This window comes from Vanellus vanellus (assembly GCF_965231255.1).
Source record: "Vanellus vanellus genome assembly, chromosome: 4".
In the NCBI taxonomy this organism is placed as follows: Eukaryota; Metazoa; Chordata; class Aves; order Charadriiformes; family Charadriidae; genus Vanellus; species Vanellus vanellus.
Genome location: NC_138909.1, coordinates 19,148,119 through 19,169,266, shown reverse-complemented (window position 1 = coordinate 19,169,266; position 21,148 = coordinate 19,148,119). Strand labels below are relative to the sequence as shown.

At 45.5% G+C, this 21,148-nt stretch overlaps 3 protein-coding genes across 5 annotated transcripts in view; 1 reads left to right on the top strand and 2 right to left on the bottom strand.

Annotated features, from left to right (window-relative positions):
- The window catches only part of LOC309671545 (kelch-like protein 8), a gene marked incomplete at its 5' end in the record, with an annotated part of 659,404 nt that overhangs the window by 257,446 nt on the left and 380,810 nt on the right, over positions 1–21,148 (bottom strand). The window lies entirely within an intron of this gene.
- LOC309671733 (kelch-like protein 8) overlaps positions 1–21,148 on the top strand; it is a gene marked incomplete at its 5' end in the record, with an annotated part of 85,778 nt that overhangs the window by 12,220 nt on the left and 52,410 nt on the right. The window lies entirely within an intron of this gene.
- The window catches only part of LOC309671207 (AF4/FMR2 family member 1-like), a gene marked incomplete at its 5' end in the record, with an annotated part of 39,218 nt that continues 29,796 nt past the window's right edge, over positions 11,727–21,148 (bottom strand). Inside the window, 8 exons of the mRNA XM_082482412.1 lie at positions 11,727–12,081; positions 14,785–15,014; positions 16,393–16,436; positions 16,539–16,632; positions 17,253–17,324; positions 18,508–18,644; positions 19,493–19,556; positions 20,526–20,617. Coding sequence (XP_082338538.1) covers positions 11,960–12,081; positions 14,785–15,014; positions 16,393–16,436; positions 16,539–16,632; positions 17,253–17,324; positions 18,508–18,644; positions 19,493–19,556; positions 20,526–20,617 — 855 coding nt within the window. The 3' untranslated portion in view covers positions 11,727–11,959. The remainder of the gene's footprint in view (positions 12,082–14,784; positions 15,015–16,392; positions 16,437–16,538; positions 16,633–17,252; positions 17,325–18,507; positions 18,645–19,492; positions 19,557–20,525; positions 20,618–21,148) is intronic.

Sequence of the window (21,148 nt, the reverse complement as noted above, 5' to 3'; positions counted from 1 at the left end):
CTCTGCTGTCAACCCCATAGCTGGAAATCAAGTGGCACTAGGGCTGAACACGACTGTAAGACAGACACTTCTCTTGTAGTTCAATTCGTACGCAACCCTCCCCCCCAACATTATTTGTGCTCGGGCTTCCGAGGCGTATTGTTAAGGGCTGGCGGGAAAACTGCAGAAAAGGTTTACAAGGAACAACCCTCTTGCCAGTATAGTGCTGTCCACATTATTAATCTTAGATAGCACCAGAACTACAAATATTTTGTGCAGAACTGTTTTTAGAAACATTATTGCTGGAAATGTGATAATGATGTCAAAATATCAAAAATAAAAAAAAGCGTAGGATTACTGTGGCAACAAAGTAATGACTTACCTGCATATAAAGCCCTCGTAATTTAACACCAGCAAACTCGTTTTTCTTCTTACTGGCAACAGGATAATGATGACAAAGAAGTACCCCACCCCCCCAAGGCTGAGGGGAGAATGTAGCCCACCCTGGCTCCCCGTGGTGAGGCAGCCCTCCAGTGGCAGCAGGCCCTAACTCCCACCGCATCGTCTAATTTAGAACTAAACTCGGGATTTGCTATAGCAAAGTATTTAAACATCCAAGCTCAGGAAATCGTGCATCATGTTTAGATGCAACATCTGATCCCAAATGATCCCGAATCCCAAATTGTTACTGCTTCTGTTAATGTTTTTCCTGCACCTAAAAGCCTTGAACTGACCCATAAAAATCATGAACCCAAAGATGTCCGTTAGAACATCCTTTAAACACATAGAAAAAATCAGTTTGTAAGAATCAAGTGCGGTCACAGTTACTCACGTCCAAGTTTCCAGCCTGCTGATTTGAACACCGTCATGGGTTTCTGGGAGGAGCAAGACCAGACTCGACCACTCCCGACCAGCCCCCTTGGCCCTGTATCTCCAGTCACACTGGTGCGCAGCCAGTGCTTACGGGTCACCCTGCTGCCGCCCCAGCTTCTGGGACATGTCGCCTCCCATCTCAGCTCTCCTGCTGCCTCACAGCAGCCTTCACGCACGCCGCTGCTCCTCACCTCAGGACTTGGGACTGTGGCTTCCCAATTCCTTCCAAACCGTACGGCTGCCAAGGGCCACGCGTTGTGTTTGTCTTCAGGACATTTTAGTCTGAGCACTTTTACGTATGGAAGATCAATACAAAGACAAAGATTTCTCTTTAAGTCAGGTTTCCGTTTGCTACATTCAAATAGTAATTTCTGATTGTATTTTTTCAGGACACGCCATAACACCATGATGATGCAAGGATCTTGCATGTCTTCGTGTTTATTTCAATTTTGTAAATTATGTCTTCTCAAAATAATCTTAAATTCATACCTTATTGTTTACATTCAAAGAGGGTTGTGAGAATTTGGTTATACTTTCACAGCTTTGATTACTTTTTAATATTGCCGTTCCCCAAAGCCATCTCATTCCTAAGAGAGCCACGCTTGCAGCAAAACTGCTAAAACATTCAGACGTGGACAGAAGACTTTAGAAGGCAACGCATGTGCTACTTGCATATTTTAAGCCATAAACAAAATACACGCATGCACTCTTAATCCCATCGGAAAGACTATTTCCGCCTGTTTGAACAGGGGTGGAGAGAAAATTATTTCACCCAAACGTCTGCCTGTAGAGGGGGATGCAGCCCTGCAACCAACCAAGCGTTCGCAGAGGGTTTGCGCGCACCCTGTGTTTACGCAGCACAACCAACAGGCAACCAACCCACTGCCTCGGGCTGCTGCAGGGAAGCAGGAGGTAACAAGGATGCCAGCCAGGCGCTGGAGGGATCCCGTGTCTGTCTCCAGGATCTGCTTTCACCTACAGTGGGATCCGGAGGCAGTTATTCCAGCGTCAGCGTTCTTAACCCTCGCAGCATGCACGCACGTAGGGAGACTGAACACATCAGGCACAATTTACTCATCAGAACCCAGGAACTTTTCTTGCTCCTTGTCTTGGTAAGACACTTTTTTTAGAGCAGTGGGAAGGTAATTAAATAAAAGCACAGTTGCCACCAGCATGACTTGCAGCAGGCTCTGAAACCAGCACTCTGTGCTCAATCCGACTGCATTCAAGTGCCAGCAAGAGAGATGCAGACAATCCAGCAGCAGTAAGACTGTCAAAGCCCCAGGAAATTTTATGAGATTACTTTGCTGCTCTGAGCTTGTGTATGCACTTCCCTAAAGTCGGGATGCCTTCCTGCATCCCAACTGCATGACCTCAGTTCTGTGTCTCACCGCCACTTGCAACAACATTTTGACTCTGGAGTGATTCCACCTCTTATAGGAGTTAGAAATGAGCTGCATGAGAAAATTCCTGTCAACAGGCAAAACCATCTACAAACCGCAAACACTGAGGAACGGGGGCAGGCCCCGTCGACTCGGGGAAACTCCTAAGTAAAGAAAGGTTTGTTAAAGATGAAATTGAGTGCTCAAAATGCAACCCTGATGGCGCAGCTTCCCAACAACTCCAGCCCAATGTAACCGCCCTGAACCACAATGAGAAACAGAAGCGGTTGTGTTTCCCTCGTTTGCTGCCTGTCTGCTCCGTCTGCTGAGACTGCTGCAGGATGCTCCGTGTGATCTTGTGTGATGGGACCACGGCTGCGACACCAAATGACACGGGGACCCATTTTACAAATAAGTTGTCATCGGGTGATAAAAATTCAGCCAATTAACCTGGTCAAGCTTAAGTAGAACAAACGCTTGGAAAGTCCGTAACTCCATATTAGTCCCACAGTTAAATGGGGCTTTCTATCTTCATTTAGGCTGAAACTGCTTTTAAAACTATTTTGAACACCGCTGCAGTGCACATTTCTGCAAACCCAAGTACTCTATTCCAGACGCTCCACTTAAATTTTTTTGCTGGCTGCTTTTACCACATCTGTATTTATTTTCTGAACCTTTGCATGTTCTCTTGACTGGAACTGGCAGCAAATAAAGCACTCTTAGCCAGGAGATGAACCTTATATTTGTAATTCTTTCCTGGCTCTGTCAGCATGGTTGGTGTTGCTGCCACTTCACGGCATTTTAACGCAATTCCTTGGATTCCAGTTTCATTTTCAACATGTTCCAGCACACACACACACACAAAAAGTCAACAGGCAGCTTTGTAATTTCTGCCATGTGACTTGTCTGGTCTGCAGGGATTATCGTGTTCCATCACTTCAAGCAAAAAGCCCATGCAGATACACACCTGCCATAAGTTTTGCACTGAAATGGTGACTCAATCTTTCAATGAGTGCACACAACCTACATCAGGTGGTGCGGCAGCCAGCGTCCTGACAGAGATAATAAGACACATGTACACTGGGCTGTGATGAAGAGAATGCACGCGTGCGTGGCTACGGCTGCCTGCCTGACTTCTGAAGCGCCCCTGCTACCTGGCAGCGTCCCACAGGATAATTTCTCTGATGCTTATTAAATTAACGGTCTTGAAAATTAATAGTCTAAGCTTGCAAGTACACAGCTACAGCCATTCCTGGGAGTGGCGGCGAGGCTTGGCTCTGGTTCAATAGCCAACGAGAAACATTTTTGTGTCCTTATTTGCTTGATGGGTAAGACTTAACTTGGGCCAAGAATCGTAAGCAAATTATCTTCCCCTACACACATTTTCAGTACACCTAACTCAGCACGGGCTGCTGGAAGAAAGTAATTGCAAAGCCGTGAACTGTCCTGACACAGTCCAAGTCAGATCTCCAAATGAACAGCCGCCAGATGAAACAAACAGCACATTACAGCTGCCAATATCAGTGCATTTAGATGTCACATTGTCATTGCACGTTAAGCCACATGGCAACTTTCTCCTCCTGCTTCTCACTTTTCTTTTGTCCAAGCAGGTGCCAGCTCCCCAGCCAAAATCTTGGTGAATGCAGGACAGAAAGGACAGGAATGGAAAAGCAGAGCCAAAGAGCCCTTCTTTCTTCCTGTCCTCAGTGGACATCCTAGCTGCTCTCGCTACTCCCATTTGGTTCCCAAGGTCTTCCTTTTACCTCCGAGAGACTGCCATGCCTCTCTCTCTCTCTCTCTCTCTCTCACCGCTTCTTTCCCAGCAACTCACACCTTGGTCTGCTTCCCCCCAGGCTGGTTTCCTTGCTTTTTAATCACTCCACACCTGATGTGGTTGCTGGAGCACCCCTACACCAGCTAACCATAATCCATCTTATCTAATTACCGCCAAAGATCTACGAGTTCACGCTTCCCCAAGGGCCAGCCCCTCTGGCTCCACACACTCTCTTTTCCTCCTTGCAACGCCTGCACACACACGCACTTTGGCTTTCAGACAAAGCCCATTTCACCTTGGCACCAACGCTGCTCCAAGGCATGCCAACAACGCTGCTCCAAGGCGTGCCGACACTCCCTCCACCACAGCCTCTCAGAGGGGAAAAAGGAAAGCTGATGTGAGCATACACTTGCCCTGCTCTGTAAAGCCAGTGGCCACAGAAACACACAGCCCAGCCCTGCTGAAGTTGTTAGCTGGGGCACTGCTATCTCCAACCCCTTGGGGTTATGCTGAGATTCATCCCCCTGCACTCATGTGCTGCTGATTCACACCTACTGATGACTGGGCTTTAGCAGAAGGTTAGTTACTGCCCTTAATTAAAGTCTTCCTCACCGAAAGAAGGTCAAAGCTGTCAGACAAAAGGCACCAGTAAACCAAAAGACTAATTCTGTTTTCTTTTTCGGGTTATAAACCAAAAGACAGAGGGCAGCATCGGACTACTATGCATGTACCATTAGAGGAGAGAAAAAAAGGAAAATACATACGTACCAGGTATCTAGAGCTTCTGAAGACACTTGTGCCAGTAAAACATACCCCACACTCAGGCAAAATAAATGGGATTTGGAAACACGCTTGAATATTTTGCCAGAGCAGTACTTACAAAAATGAATCCCATCATCACGGTCTCATCAGGATGAACACCCAAATTTCAAACTTCAAGGTTAAAAAACCTGAAATGCAACATTTTGATATCTTCCCTCAAAAAAGCGGCAATGAGGTGAAGGCAGTGACAAGTTTGTGCTGTCGAATATTTTAAGAAATGCAACTGCATACCAAGGAAGATGCGTGGCATGATCACAAATTGCATGGCCACACCAGCCCTCGCCTCCGAGCAAAGCTGCACCCAGGGGCTGTGCTTGTGCAACTGTGCGTGAGCAGAGCACAGAGGAGGGCGAGACATCTCAGCAAAACAAGAAACACCCCCTCCCCCAGGCAGCTCGCTTTTAATTTCGTCTTTACAATTTTCACCAATATCTCTTTCATCTGAAGAACTTGAAGACAAACAAGTCAAAATTCATATTTTAATTTTATATATACATACACACACACACGCAGCAATTCATCCTCAATACAGAAGACAAACAAAAGATTGGTGGCACAGTATCTTTGGAGATTTTTTTTTTTTTTAAGCTGTATCACACATCTGATTTTTATCTTTTTCATGGACTATAAAAGGCAGATACTTCTAATTCACAGAAGCCTCAGAGTGTGGATTCAGTGCTGAAGCCAAACACATCAGTCTCCTCCCCTCACTTATTTGCACATCTTTACCCACTGGAGACTCCATTTTGCAAGAGGTTTGGCGTCCTCATTTCTCCATGGGGCTCTAAGACGTCGCACCTCTCCCGTCACTGGGCCACCGCGGTGTGCCAGCACGGGAAGAGCTGCTGCGAGAGGGATGACTGGCGTGTCACTCCCCACGGGACATGGACCATTTAACAGATTTAAGACCAATGTTCTGTGCTCAGGAAACCTGACAGTTACTTTTTAAGGACGTTCTCACTGAGAATTGCAGTTTTATTTACACTCTAAGATGATGCCTAAAGCGGGGTGAAAAAAGAAAAATCCCAACCCTGTATGGTAACAGTTGAAATAGAAATCCCACAGAAATGACCCAGAAATGCAAGGCTGGCAGCTGAACAGACGGGCAGTGGCTTGACCAGCATGCCACAATTCACGTACTGCCCAGAGACCTGATGACACGAGTCCTGCCAGCGCCCACCGCACTACCGTACACATTCACATCGCAAAGAAAACACCACCCACAAAACCTTCAGCTCCTGCTCTGCTTTGCAGATTGCATCTTGCTCAACTCTCTCTCCCAACGCCCTCCGGAAAAATAAGACAAAGCAAAAGCCTAACTAGCTCTTCTCTGAACAGCGAGGAAAGCTCATGAGCAAGTTCAGAGCCTGCTGCACCTCACGTGTAACAAGCAAAAAATTGCACAGATTGGAGCAACTTTCAGAAATACCTTTCAGCTGCCACAGACCACATACAGGCTGATACACGGCTTCAAAAAGCTATCGGTTGGGATGCAGTTTGGCTGGCTCAACAGAAGCGGACAACATTGCTGTATTGCTATGATAGGTAATGCTGGACCCAAAGAAAACCTTAAGTTCAGCAATACTGAGTAGGAGAGGAGAAAAACCCAGTGGGAATTCCAGGAACCCTGTACCTTGACAAAACACATCGCAAACCAGCAGTGATCGCACGCTGCCATTGTAACATGCACGAGTCCTTGTTTCAGGAACGCAAAGTTTAGAGAAACACATTCAGAAATGCAGATGATGGCCCAGGAACACTGTTGGTTTTGGGTAGTGACGGGGGTCAGTAAAAGTGCAATTAATATAAAGAAAGCACAGGCTGCCAATGGGCTATTTTAGTGTTTGGAGAGCAGCATAGGGCTGAGAAACTGCCAAAAATAACATTTGCCTTTGAAAAGGGTAAGCCAAGCCAAAGAGAGAAAGCAAGCTAATCTATAACGTATAACAAACCTCAACTTAAACACAGTTGCAAAATTAGGTTTGGTCAATAAAGGCTCAATAAATAACCAAACTACAACAACAAAATATTCTTGGAAAACCACCCCAAAATATTTTTGACCCTTTTAGCCAAGGGGGGGCGCTGCCCCAGGGCAGAAAGATGAGCAGGATGGTCAAAACCTGCTGCAGCCCCATGGCCTCCTGCTCCCCCTTCTCACGCCCTGGCTTTTGGATGACCTCCCTGCTGGCACATCGCACGCCCTTCCTCTGCATCCCTCCTTCCACTCCCCATCTCCATTCCCACCTCCAAAACTAACCCTCCTTGCTTTTGCCTCAAGCAAGGAGTGTGTGAAACATACTTTTTGGGGCACAAGGGGGTAGGAAATGGTGGGACAGAGGACGAGAGCGACACAGGAAAACCAGCTCCACCCTGGCCGGCAGACAGGACAGCTCGTGTCCAATTACCCCTCACGACCCACCGAAACCAGAACAAAATTCACAGATGCTTAATCCACATACATACGTCCACAACCACAAGCTATCTTCCCGTCCTCTTTTCTTACCCTCCACGCACCTTTTAATCAGCCTGGGGCTGACCTGGTTTCATGCCACTTGAAACACTAATTGATGGCAGTGAATCGAGTCCCAGTCCCACCTCGCCTGAGCAAACACACCACCGAGCTCCTCCTGTCTAGTCTGTAGGTAAAAATCCCAGCAGATGCTCATCTGGGTACATTTCGGTTTGTTTTTGTTTTGTTTTTTAACTAACTAGGTATTTTTTCCTTTTATTCATACTTCAATTCCAATTTTGCCATTGGGATTTTAAGCGTGCAGTGACCAAAAAAAGTCTACATTGCTATATACATCTGTAACAGCAACATATCTAGTGGGTATTAAAACAGGTTTCAGTATACCCTACAATTTACTACATTAGAAAACCACATCCATTATTAGCAACCATCTTAGGTGCAATGCCTATTGCAGAAAGGACCTGAATGATATGCATGAATTTTAGCACAATCGTGCACAGAGAGATGCAAAAACCATTCTTCCAAGAACAGTTACATTGCCCGACATAAAACAAAAAGTGGGAAAAGCCCCAAACAAGAGCAAGGCCATTGCAAAGAGACCACCCTGCTTAACCAATGAGAAGCAGAGCTACCATGGGGCATGAAATCCTGTGGGATTCCCTGAGGTGAATCCTCCTTGCAGCACTTCAGAAACGTATCCATGAACTCAACTTGAGCAGACCTTCCTCCCAGCACTGTGCCCTGCAACACCTTTGTGGCACACGCAAAGCAGCACGCTTCAACTGCCATTTGTGTGCCCTGTCTCCTTGTTTTCTTATTTAACTTGTTCAACTGCATGAAACCAACCCGTGGGATTTTCCGGTCAGCGAGTGCTCAGAGCCAGGCTCCGGCAGCTCTCAGAAGCTGACCCCAGCACAATCTTCCCTGAATCCCTTTCGGGAGGACAGGAGGCAGATGTCTTGAGGCGTGATCCTCCTGCCACTCTGAGCATCTAGATTTGCACCCATTCTTGTTCCTAAAGGAAAGGACAAGGGGCGATAAACAGGGGAGCAATTGAAACAGACATTTCTTGTATAGAAATTCATCCTTAAACCTCGTTCAGAAGGGAAACACTAAGACCATTCCGAGAGAAAAGGCAAATTACAATTTCTCTACAAAAAGCTGAGAACACGAGGACTCTTGCAACAACTCATAACACAGGCTACTTCATTTATTGTTTATTTCCCCAGATGAATGAATCAACCATTTTGGAAACTCCATCACACACAGGGCAGGAAAAAAGTTATTAACAAGAGGGACATACATCCCCCAAATAAGCTTAAGGTGTACAGATTTATAATGGGAACCAAGAGGGAGGGGAGAGGACAAAACCAAAAACAAGGACATTGCAGTCAGACTTTTGACTTCCTGTTACAGAAGAAATCTTCATCTCCATGTAAGTGGGGCTTTCAGCTATTAAATAAATGGCATCTTAAAAATAGAACATTTGACAATTTCAACACGTGTATTATTTCTTCTAAGTAAATATTGCATGGAAATGATGCTGCTTTGCCACCATAGCTGCCTCCTCTCCTTCTGGGACTCAACCATCACCGCTGTTTTTTCTTGGATTCATGGTTTTCTTTCCTAATGGCAAATGCTATTTCCTCCACTGTTATGTTTTGGTTTGGGGTTTGTTTGTGGTTTGTTTTTTTTTTTTTTTTTTTTGTTTTTCTTGGTTTGTTTTTTTTTTAAAGGCCTGGACAGGCCCAAGTGAAAACAATGAGCATCTTTCCTAACCCTTTGCAGGCCTCTGACCTGGCTCAAGGTTGAAATATGATGGCTTTTTAAAAATTACCTATTATTTAAACAGTCTTCTCCATGACCTGAAACAAAACATAGCTTCCTGCTATGTAGCTTGGTATTGATGCTTCCACAGATCGCTTTTGAAATGAGAGCCTCCAAATAGCCCCCACATGCCTTTGACACGAACTGCCCGTGATCTCCTTTCCTCCAAAGCCCATGGGAATTTGCCCTGGGACTGGGAGCAGCCCTTGCACAACCGCCTCCACATGGTAGCAGAGCGCATGCTGCCTTTTCCCAACCGTAAAGAAGCAAATGCCAATAGTTCATCTGCCTTCACCGGGTGTCTTCTTACCAACTTTGCTTGCCCGACACCCTTGCATTTGCTTTCCTAGGATCAGGACAACAGATTATCACTATCTGGGCAGCAAATTGACCAAAGGGCAGGTGAGGACAGGACCTGGTGCACCCGCGGGCTGCACCGAGTTGGAGGTAGGACAGGAGCAGTTGCACACCCTGCCTCGCGGGTTGCAGCAGGTCCCCCTGGGGCAGGCAAGCTGTGAGCAAGTGGCTCTCTGTTGGGAACCCGGCCTGGCAGCAGGGAGAGAGGTGGGTGTATGCAAGTGAAAGTACTGGGGGGGGGACACACTCATGTCCCTGCTTCACCTTATGCTTACCCCTAACACTCTGCTACGGTTCTGGCAGACTCCGACAGCGGTCTTCAGGTTCAATAAAGCTTTTTTCTTTCCCTCCTCCCCCTCAGCTGGTGATCCTAAGAATAGCTTTGATGGAAGATAAAGTCCGAAGAAGGTATCGACCCACTAGTCTGGAATTGAGCTCCAAAGTGCACATCAAGACTTCAGGCCAGCTGGCCATCCCTGCGCTTCCTGAGAACAAAACAGTTAATGCTGAGCCCCTCTCTGTCCCTGGCTTACTCAGAGCAGTCTCTCCCCCAGGGAGAAGGAGCACAAGTGAAGTTTGATAGGTAAAACGGGGAGGGGGAGGACATGGACCTTTCTTCCACTGGTTAGGACAGCTTATCCCTGAAATGCACTACGGCTTTTAATAAAGTGAACATAAAAGGACAGTCCCTTGAAGGTGCGGGAAGACTAAGGCAGGATCCCAGTGGTCCTGCGCTGCCAGGGGAGGCGGGAGGAGAGCTCCCTTGTGCTCTGGTCTAGGGCAGAGTAGCAGCACACTCCCAACAGCTCTTCCCAGAGGCAAAATGACTCCAGGCTTCCCGGTGGCAGGGGCCATTTCTACAGAAACTACTTTTGGAAATGCAGACCATTTGCTGATATTTATGTGCTGTCCATTTGCATGAGCCTCAAAAACAAAAGCAGGTATTTTACAAAGGGAGTACCACTGCATGCATGCAGACCTGTTCCTCCATCCTGACAATATGTGTAAAAGGGAGCTAATTCTTTCCTGTAAGCATAATTATTTTGGGATACCATCCTTCTCTTCGCCACTCCCACAGGCCTGTCAGAGATACGACAAGGGATGTGAGAGGGGACCAGAGGGCTAAGGCACACTATTAGATATGAGGATGGCAGGATGCTGCTGTCACACAACAGGACATCTTTGGGTAGAGAAGGGTGTCACCTTACTGAATACATAAATGCTGAGGATGCTGCTTTCACCGTTATTGTCACCTGCAAAATTGCAATTTCAAAAATGCAGCTCCTGGCAAGGAAAAAATGCTTGCAAACAGCTAATTATTCCCTTTCGTGTTCCCTTGACAGATTTCTAAGTTGCTGGGCCCATGCTGTAGTTTGGTTGAGAAAGAGCAAGTGAGTTATCTCCCACATGAAGGATGCCCTACTTTGGTACCAAATCCTGCTCTTAGATATTCACCGAGACCAGCAATGGTTGCAGGCAAATATCCAAACGCAACATTTGTCTTATGTTCCACATTCAGCCACGTAAACAGAAGCGATTCCTCCCCATGTAACCTCTCAGACTCAGAACGATGTCCAAGCAACCACGGTGACCCAGTACAGCTGTCCACCCCCACCCATTGAAGCGACAATAAGCAACCGGACAAGGAGTCCTCAGTGTGAGCAATGTCCCTCCACCACAGAAGAGGGGTAGAGCTGTTTCATTTTGGCACCCCAGCTATGTTTGGCTTACAAGCCTTAAACCAAGCAAGACCCTAAGTAACATAGTTCGAGTGCTAAGGGCATGTGTGTGCACGAGTGTGTGGCAAGGAGGAGGACCAGAGCAGCAATGACTTAAAAAGTGAACTTGCAGCGCTGAAGGCAGTGGCTTCCCCCAATTCTCAGGACAGCAGCTGGTTGACAAATGCAAGAGGGTTAGGTTGGAAAGCTGGCAAGGCAGACCAATTTGCTGTTTTTACTGTAACATAATGCTGTTCGGTGCTGATGAGGTTGCTACTTGCCATCTGAGGAACAAAGACACCAAAGATTGCATCCGTGCTTGCAAAAACACTTCTCTGACATGTCTTCTGGGCACACAACTGTTGTGGACTGTGGGATGTTGCGTAATAACGTCTGGAGGCAGATTTCCTTCTTGTCGGCACTTCTTCATGTGTGATTATTGTCCTGCTGGTTATCCGTAATAGAAATGTTTATAGACCATCAATACATCGAGCCATTCAGACAATTTATTGCACTTTGTCGTTTTAAAGGAAGGTGCCATCATCATCGAGGCTTTCCTCCATCTCTTCTTTTTCAAGGCAGCAAAGCGCTACCCTACAAACACCATTCAAAGTTTTTCCAGTGTAACCAGATCCATTCCACCTTAACTTATTTTCCCTTGCAGGTGCTTTGTATCCAACGATTCAACAAGTCAGACTGTTTCTGAGGCTTCAAAAGTGCAAAAAAGTTCAAGGTACTTAACCACCTGGAGCACCAGTTAAGGCGTATTTGTTTCCAGTCTCAGCCACTGTAAACCCTGTCTAGTGTAGCGTACCAGTTCAGTCATGCTACTGTTCAGTGCCAGAGCGCACGTCGCTGTGCCGAGTTCAGCAAAAAACTCTGGAAAAAGGGTAGGGAGAGAGAAAACATGTGGTTGGTTTCACGTAACAGGCATGTCTGACAGGCAAGGGGGCAGCAAGGAGCGACAACAGCAGCACACTGTCAGCCGGCAAGTCCCATTAAACGCATTAATGCAAAGAGCTCAGCAACATTAGAAGGCTGGGAAGCATACCAAGCACACGAGGCAGGGCACATGAGAGGAAAACGTACTCACACACACCTGCATACACTGAACTGCCTCCCCAACCGCTGGGTTTAAAGGGACGTCGAGACTCCATGGTAGGTGGGCAAAAGTTTGGGTGTTCACACATGTGCTGTGTGCTTCCCCCAGATTTTAAACAGGCCAAATTCGAGTGTCTTTCTGAGCAATGCCCAGAAGCACACACAGCTGTCGTTGGACTGGTCCCTCTCCTTCATCCATCCTCAAACGTCGAAGGCATCATGATTTCTCAATTGAGCAGGTTTAAAAATTTGGATAGCTTGGCAGGCTATACAGCTCTGATTTGAGTTGCTTACAGCTGGGCACATCAGGCAGATTTAACAGAGTCCTATCCTGCCACCAAATTCAGGCACCGTGCTCCTCCTCCGGCACAGGCAGAAAATGGATCTTGCAGCATATCTGAACCTGCCGGGAGGTGCTGGCAGGCTAAATGCCCTGCTCTGCGCTGGCAATCATCTCGGCAGGTGACAGTGAGTTACAGGAAATTATCACACCTTTCCAAGACATTGCTGCGTGACCTGCCTTCCAGCAACACGGGCTCACCCCAGTCCCTCCAGCCTCAATCGTCTTGCCAGATACCTTTTGAGAACCTGGCCATTCTCAGCTCTACTTTTTTACACACAAAGATTGAACCTGGAGGCTGAAAATTTCTGCTTGGCTGTGCAAGGAACTCTTCAGAAGCAGAGAAGACAACGCTTTCCTTCTAATACTTTCCAATTCAGAAGCAGAAAACGCATTTCCCCCGATTTTCCTTCTTTTGTTTACAAAATGGGTATCCATTCCCTTCATGGGGAACAGAAGAGCTGCAAGCAGAGACGAGGAGTCCAAACTCCCTGCCTGAGCAAACAGAAGTTAATCTGATCTGTGACCACAGCACCACGTGAAAGGAGAGTGACTTTACATGCACACATGCAACCTCTGCTCGTCATTGCTGTGGAACATCAGAGGCCAGAAGGCAACGTGTTACAGCCTCATGATCTGAATTACGCACTGCTCTGAAGTGAGGAGCTGGGTCCTGCACTGGAAGCACCTAGTTTTGGACCCGCCAGAAAGCACTTCAGCACAAGTGCCTTGGACATCAGTTATAACTAACTGCTTTCCACTAACTTCTCCATTTAAGGGAACTTGATAGCTGAAGGCCACTGCTCTTTCTTCTTCTTCTTAAGCCCTATGAATTGCACAAAAGAATCAAGGATGTGGCTTTTTCAATAGTTTTAGGTACTCACTCTCTGTACCTCTTAGAACCTGTACATTACACCAAATATCAACAAATATCAGAACTGGAACTCCTCCACCGTCCTGAACAGTGACAGCAAATGCAAAGCCTACAGGAGTATTTACTCTTCTCCTGCACAGATCCACTCCCTTGAGAGTATTTACTGCAACACAGAGCAGGTTTTGAATTTACTCTTGATTGATGAAAGATTGTGCTCAGGCTGTCCCCCCTACAGGTCTTCCTCCATGACTCATTCCTCTGGCTTACCAGCAGTATCCACTGAGCCTTCTGTGTGACAGTCTTTTATCAGCCTTTTGAGGACATAATCCAAAATACTACACATGAATTGCTGCTGCGAGCACAGATTTGCTCAGAAGACAGCCAACAACTGGAGCTACTTTATTCAAAGGTGACTTGCAAAGCCTTTTGAATTTCAGCAACTGCCTCATTAGCATGAGTACTTTTACAGCCTTCCAACAATTCAGCCAGGCGCATCATGGTTACTTTCTTTTGCAAGTTTGCCAACAGACCGTGGCAATACGTCCCTTTGCCCACAGTAGCTCACAAAACTTTGTGTTTGATGAAAAATGACACTGCAAATGCCACGTGGGATGGCAGGTTATAGAACTGCACCCACTCTAGGGCTTTTGCTTACTCACCACTGCTTGTACCACAGGACAATACAACTTTTTTATTAACAAAACTGTAAAATAAAAAAAGTAGCAGCAATTTTAGGAAATGCTACCGGCAAATACTGGTCACGTGCCCAGCAAGGACTCCAATTCAAGTGCTGCTCAGATCCTCTGTTAGAGAAGCCAGTTTCACCGTTTTCAAGACAAAAATACCTGGAAGTTTGACAAACAAACTAAAACACAATGCTACAGGCCAAAAAGCTGTTTTTATAGAAAGTGAACCGACTCAGAAAAGCTCTGCGCCCCAAAGGGAAAAACAAACAGCAAAAAACCCCTTACGCTTCTTGTGTTACCATGAAGCAAGTTGGCTGGTTTCCTGCATTTGATACCCTCATCCCTTAGCTCTTAGACGTTTGAGGATGCCAAGACAATCTTTTAATTGGAACACTCCTCAATATATCACCATCAAGTATCTCTGCCAATAACCTGCCAATATGCCATAGCTGTCTATTTCAACATATTTAATGCTTTGATCTTTAGGTATGGTGTTTGCTCCGTTGAGTGTTAGGATTTAAGCGAGAACATACACATAACCACAACACACAAGACAGAAAAGCCAGAAGGCAAAAACTTACCCTTATTCTTCCTGGCCAGTGCATCAGCCTGTTCCCAAATATGATACGCATAGAGGATACAGGAAGTGATGTTGACATAGGAAGAGGTGATGCTTGGGATATTATAGGGGACAGTGATTGAAGAGCCAATGCTGTTGCCACTGCAGTTGCTAGCATTCGATCCCGGCTGAGAACTCACAGAACCGGCAGGAGAGGACATTGGAGAAAGAGCAGAAGGCATGCCTGTGCTTCTGCAGGAGAAAGAAACACCATCGTGAACATTTAACTTCAGAGTTAAAAGCCTTGCCACAAGACTATCTTATGCCAGGAGCTATCCGCTATCATCCAGGCCTGCAGTATGGAGCGGAGGATTGAAAACTGAGATGTGTTCAGCAACATAACAAGTAATTGTCCTTCAAGTGCAAGGCCAAGTTTTTTGAAGTGATTTGCAACTCTAAGGACTCCTCTTGACAAAAGAAAATGCAGAACCAGACATCAGAAAGGGCCATCCATACCTTCCAAAATCTACACCTATTTGTGGAAGCCTTCACCAGATTATCTGAGTGTTTTCTTTCTAACGACTTCCATTTCAGGCATGCTGAAGCTCACCACTTATAGAGGCTGGAGCTTTCTGACAGCTAGTCAAAGCAGCCAGGTCAGCCTACCCACACTTATTTATAGATGTAGGGAAGCTACATGCAGTCAGCTGCCCGCCTTCCAGACACAGGCTGGCTTCGTCACATCACTTCACCCCCACCACTTCTACCAACTTAACTTTTAGTACCTGGTATGAAAGGGCTTCCACCACTGCTCTTGGGAGACCATTTACTTCCCAATAAACTATATTGTGCAAGGCAGCAGAAAAATAACTGGAATTTCAGCATTGATATTAAAGACCAAACAACCCTCTCTCAGCTGCAGAGTTTAAAAGGGACAGACGTGGAACCAGGTAGCTATCTGCCAAATGCAATTACCACAGCACACAGAAAAACTCTTTCTTACTCATTGTCGTAAAAACACAGGCCCAGTCTGCAGGGCATCAGGTGAAACACTGTTATGTGACAGCTTGCCCTTTACTTTTGCTGCCACAGACACAGCAACACTGCTGTAGATACATAGAAAGGACAAAACGCTCAATAACTCAGAAAATTAGTTTCTTTTTCTTAATTGGTGACTAAGCTAAAGAGACAAATATTGAAGTATCACCTCAAAGTTATGCTACCCCAGGACGAAGGCATAATCATACTGGACAGTGGCCAGGGAGATGGGGATGCTATCCCATTAAGTCTCAAGGGATCTCTAACAGAAAAAAGATGACAACAGGGGCTTTGAAACAGCATAGTGACGATACCTTCCTTGCTCTGATCTGCTTATCTGGTGGAGAACTGCTCTTCTTGATATGCTGTAACTCTGGACCTCATAACACAAAAACAACCCCTTTCCAACGAGAAAAGACAGGAGAGAGAGAGAAGAAAAATACTCATGCCCCCTAACAGTGTGATTTCAGGTGGCAAGAAAGAGCGAGAGGTGAGGCGCTCTCAAATGCAGTTAGCAACTCAAATATTCCGGCTACTGTTTTCACTCACACCCTTACAGACGCATGACAACATATGTATTTTTAAATCTTACCTTGCAACACATGGAGAAGGTGCTTGTGTTACTCTGGAAGAACTCTGCAGCAAGGAACAGAACTCTTGTTAGATTTGGGCTATTCGGCCAACATCAGTAACTGCCGCAGCCATTCAGCTGGCAGATTGGTAATATCTGTGCCCTACCTTAAAGTGGTCCTTCAGGATCCTGGAATACTTGATTGCAGTGTCTTTTTTGTAACGAAACATTGCCATGTGCAGAATGGACTGGCAGCGCATGCTGTGAACAGAAACACACCCAAGCGTCAGTGTTCATGCTCGCTGCTGCCTGCTCAGCAGTCATCAGCCTTGTGGGACAGAGGCAGGCACACATCAGCCGTACTGCAAAGTCAAGAAAGCTCAGAATTTCTCCTCCTCCTGCTCATCTTAAAAAAGGACCCTGTGAAAAAATCACAAGGCGAAAAAAAACCACAAAACAAAACAAGGGCGGGCCATGTCTGGTGTTATATTCAAACAGGTGCCCGACCTCTTATAGGTGCAACAGGCCCGTTAAACCCCTGTCCAGAAGTGCCTCAGCTATGTTCAGTGACAGCTTCAGTTACATGGCTCAAACATGGGCAGCCAAATTGCATTCTTTCACCTTAGGTGAAAGCCTTTGTGTGCTCTCAGGTTACCAGCAGATCAAATTTTAGAGCCTGTGCCTTCCACATGTGGTCCCTTGTGATAACGTGGCGCACTTTAGAGATGTTCCAGTTCATTCTGGTTTTTATTCTGTGGGTTTTTTCCCTTGTGGAACTCTGATTCCCATTTAACTCATTCCTTTGCCCCTGAAAGTAATGGGTCTTTCACTCTATCGAGTCTAAACACAGAATAGGAAGGCAGAGAAAAACAGTTACAAACCAAAACACGGCAAAGATTTTTTCATGTGAAGATGCTGAGGAGTCCGTAAAGGATTTCAATGTCATGATGAATCTAAGGAAACAAAAAAAACAGAATCTTGTCAGCCATCAGTGCTCTGAAGTCCTGCTGTTTATGAAAAAACAGCGCATGCCGTTATCTCTAACATCAGTCCAAAAGTCATGAAACCTAAACCTGCCTTGACTTCTTAAGTCCTGGCACTGAGTGCTTTGTATGATCTTGAGCAGAGTACTGTCTCAGAATGCGTTGTTTTCCACGCAGCACGAACAGATGTGACCCCTTATGCGACCCACTCTCCTCTTACAGTGATTACACGCTAACTTACAGGCCTGGGACCCAGAAGAGGTGCCCCTACTACTGAAGGTGAAATATTAATTCAATTGTTTCTGGACAAGACAGACATCTTAGTCGAAATGTTTCTTTTGGCTAACAACAAACAAGCAAGTCTCCTTTATGAAAATAAAGCAACAACAGCATCTTGGAAATACAGTCCATCAAGACCACAAAGCAAACAATGTAATTTAAAAAGTTTGAAGTCTACCACAAAAAAAAAAACCCCGACAGCTGTTTCAGCTCTAAGGCAAGAAGTCAAATCAGCTCTCAAAAACACTCATATAACCTGTAATTTCGGTATGAATAACCGATACCTGCCTCTTTTCTACCCAATACATGGTTGCTTGGGTTGTGCTGCTTGTATACGTCATATTATCTACGTGCATCTACAATGGCTGTGAAACTAAATGGGGAAGGTTGCTAAAAGAAACCTCAATAAAGTGTACTAGTAGAAAGACACATGGGAGAAACCAGCAAAGTCTGCCTTCAATCAAGCTACAAGACCTTTGGGACACAAACTGTTCTTCCACATGCTATATCTTTGCTTTGCTTTTTTTAAATTTAAATACTACTGAGCTCACATGCAAAAGCAACTTCAGACCTGTATGAAGTAAAAACTCCTTCATGGCCTTGATTGTCATAGCCAGCATCCTCTGGTGTACCTCAGCTGCAAGGCTCAAATGCTGAGGAGGACACGGTGCCTAATTTTTCTGATAAGCAATGCTGAAACACTTCAAAGGATTTGCCTCTGATGCCTCCGGATGGTCTTTCTCGTGCTTGTACAGCAACCTGAACTCTGCTCCATGGTGGGAATCCAAACTGGCCACAGTTGCAAACAAGCAATGCAACTAACCCTTCCCCTCCAAACACGCAGCCTAACCATCGCACTTTGAAAACCGCTTACTTGATGAGATCTATGGTGCCGCTGAATAGGCTGTGAGCTGATTTTGGTGCTGATGCATCTGATTCCAAGGCAATCCCATATTCAATGAAGGAGAGGGCAGCATCTAGGTACTGAAAGGCCCTTCCAGTCTTGTCGGTCTATTGGGAAGAAAATTCTCATTTTTAGACTAAGACAAAAACTACTTCTCTCAAGTGTACCTGATTTCCTTTTTTCTCCCTAGTTAGGCAGGATTTCAAGAAAGAAAAAGATGCAAGTCGGGCCTCCAGGAGATAATTAAAGGGTTCTCAGCAGTAGCCCTAATGTGGGCCCAGTCATCAGCTTTGTGTGCTCTGGCTATTTGTATCTCTTCCTCTTGCTCAATGTTTTCCTCCAGTAATTCACCATCTTCACTTTTCTTGGATATTATTTTCTGGTCTTGGAGGCCTGCCTCATGAGAGGCAGATGAGGCTTTTCCTCTGCAGTATTCCCTCACTTCGTTTTCACAAGTAAATGACAATTAGCAAATGTACATTATCTGACTGAGCCATAATTAGCAAAAAAAAAAAAAAAAGCGCTCATTCATACACACTGTTAAACTGCACACAGTGGAGAAAGTCAGTCACATTCCACAAAGGGCACTTCCAAGTCTTGTTCGCCAGCAACACAATTACTGTCAGGATCCTGATGTTTCAGAGTAAACTGTCTTAAAACTAACTGTTCCTTGTATTTTCCGAGGACTTTGTGATAGCTCTGCAAAGCAAACAGGCCTGCTAACCTCAGGCAATGTCAATTCCAAATCCCGTTCTCCAGGCATATTCCCTAGATGTCTTTACAACAGAGGGAAATGTCTGAACATTTGGCAAATAAAGACAGCCTCCCCACATATAACTTGAACGTACTCCGAGTATGGAAGTAATGTTAGCGAGCGAATCTTATTCACATGCACACAGGTATTTGGTCCGAATGCAAGAGAAGGTTAACATTTTAGCACAGGGCCAGGACTTACCATTGCATCAGCTTTGTGCTTCAGCCTCTTGGCCTCTTCTATGTAGTATTCTGTTGGATGCTGTCTGAATTGGGGACAGAGAGTGGAAAAACAGAAAGCAGAGAAAAAGGGGGGGATAATTATCAATTTTACCTTCAGATCTATAGGATGCTATGAGTCCAAACATCGTGTTTTGGTAAGCCTGTTACAGTCTTATCAAACACACCTTACAATTATGATAATCACTAAATGAATGTTGTCTGCCTGTTCAGAAATACGCAGCAGCTGAACGCACAGATAAAGTTAATTGATTTCTTAAAAAATGTATGTTAGAATGACATTGAAAACTTACATTTTGAAATAAAAATCCACCAGAAGTTAGGTTACTATGAGGCCAAGTTTACTTCTTTGCTCCCATGGAAAGACAGTAGTTGTGTGATCTCCTGCCGTTCCTCAAGTACAATACCACAAACACATTCTGATTGAAACATACAGTAAACTCTGCAGTACCACACTGTCATCTTGGACCAAGAGAGCTTGCATTCGAGCTATTTGCTTACAAGACATACGGTCACCAAGGCTTCTACAGGTCTTGGGTCTCAATCATGACACACATTTCTGTGCACTGGGATAATCTATTCACCGTGCAAATGGCACACAGCCACCTGTACACTAACGAGTGAGTCGTGCCCTCTCAAGATAAAGTCAGCTGCCTGCCCAGCACCTTGTCACAGAGGAATTTGCCGCTTGCCAAGAAACACATAAATCAAAACCCATCACTTGTTGGCAGGCATGAGACACCTCTCAGAGTTAAAAATTTCCAGAGTAGCTTCCCTCAAGCCAAGAACTGTTGTAATGAGACCTTTGCTTTGTGGGGGGTGGAGTAAGTCCCAGACATGAGAAGACAGTACAGGGCAGGTCTCAGACATCTCTTCCTCTCTCTTTCCTCCCAAAAGAAGGGCTCATTAGGAAGCAGAAGCCAGGGCGGCTGCAGGGCCAGGCTTGCCTGGTGTCTTCAGAAAGTACACACAAGGGGTGTAAAACAACAACTTACTCTTCAAAGTTGAGTTGAGGTCTCCTTGACTTGGAGGTACCTTTCGTCAAAGAAGGCACTGGGAAAGGATTTGTGACATCCCCTACAGATCCCTGAAAAACAGAGCAGAGATAAAGCTGGTTAGAGAGATACATCTAAATCAATTCCAAAGCCTGGCTTTCCTAAATTTCAAGAGAAAAGATTTAGTTGTCCCAGGCACAGTTTACTCTCCAGGTTCTCACCATCTTCTTACCTTCTTCCCCAGCACCCCATCCAATAACAGAAATAGAAACTTGGCTTCTTACCTGACTGCTGGTAAGGCTTAATACCACTCAAACTTTTCCCAAGCATTGAGAAATTAAGTCACAGGTTTGCTTGCACAATGGCTAAGACAGCATAGAATCATAGAATCATAGAATCAGTGAGGTTGGAAGGGACCTTTAAGATCATCAAGTCCAACCATTAACCTACCCTGATAAAAACACCACCACTCCTAAACCATGTCCCTAAGCACCTCATCTACCCTTTTCTTAAACACCTCCAGGGATGGTGAATCCACCACCTCTTTGGGCAGCTTATTCCAATGTTTAATAACCCTTTCAGTGAAAAAATGCTTCCTAATATCCAATCTAAACCTGCCCTGA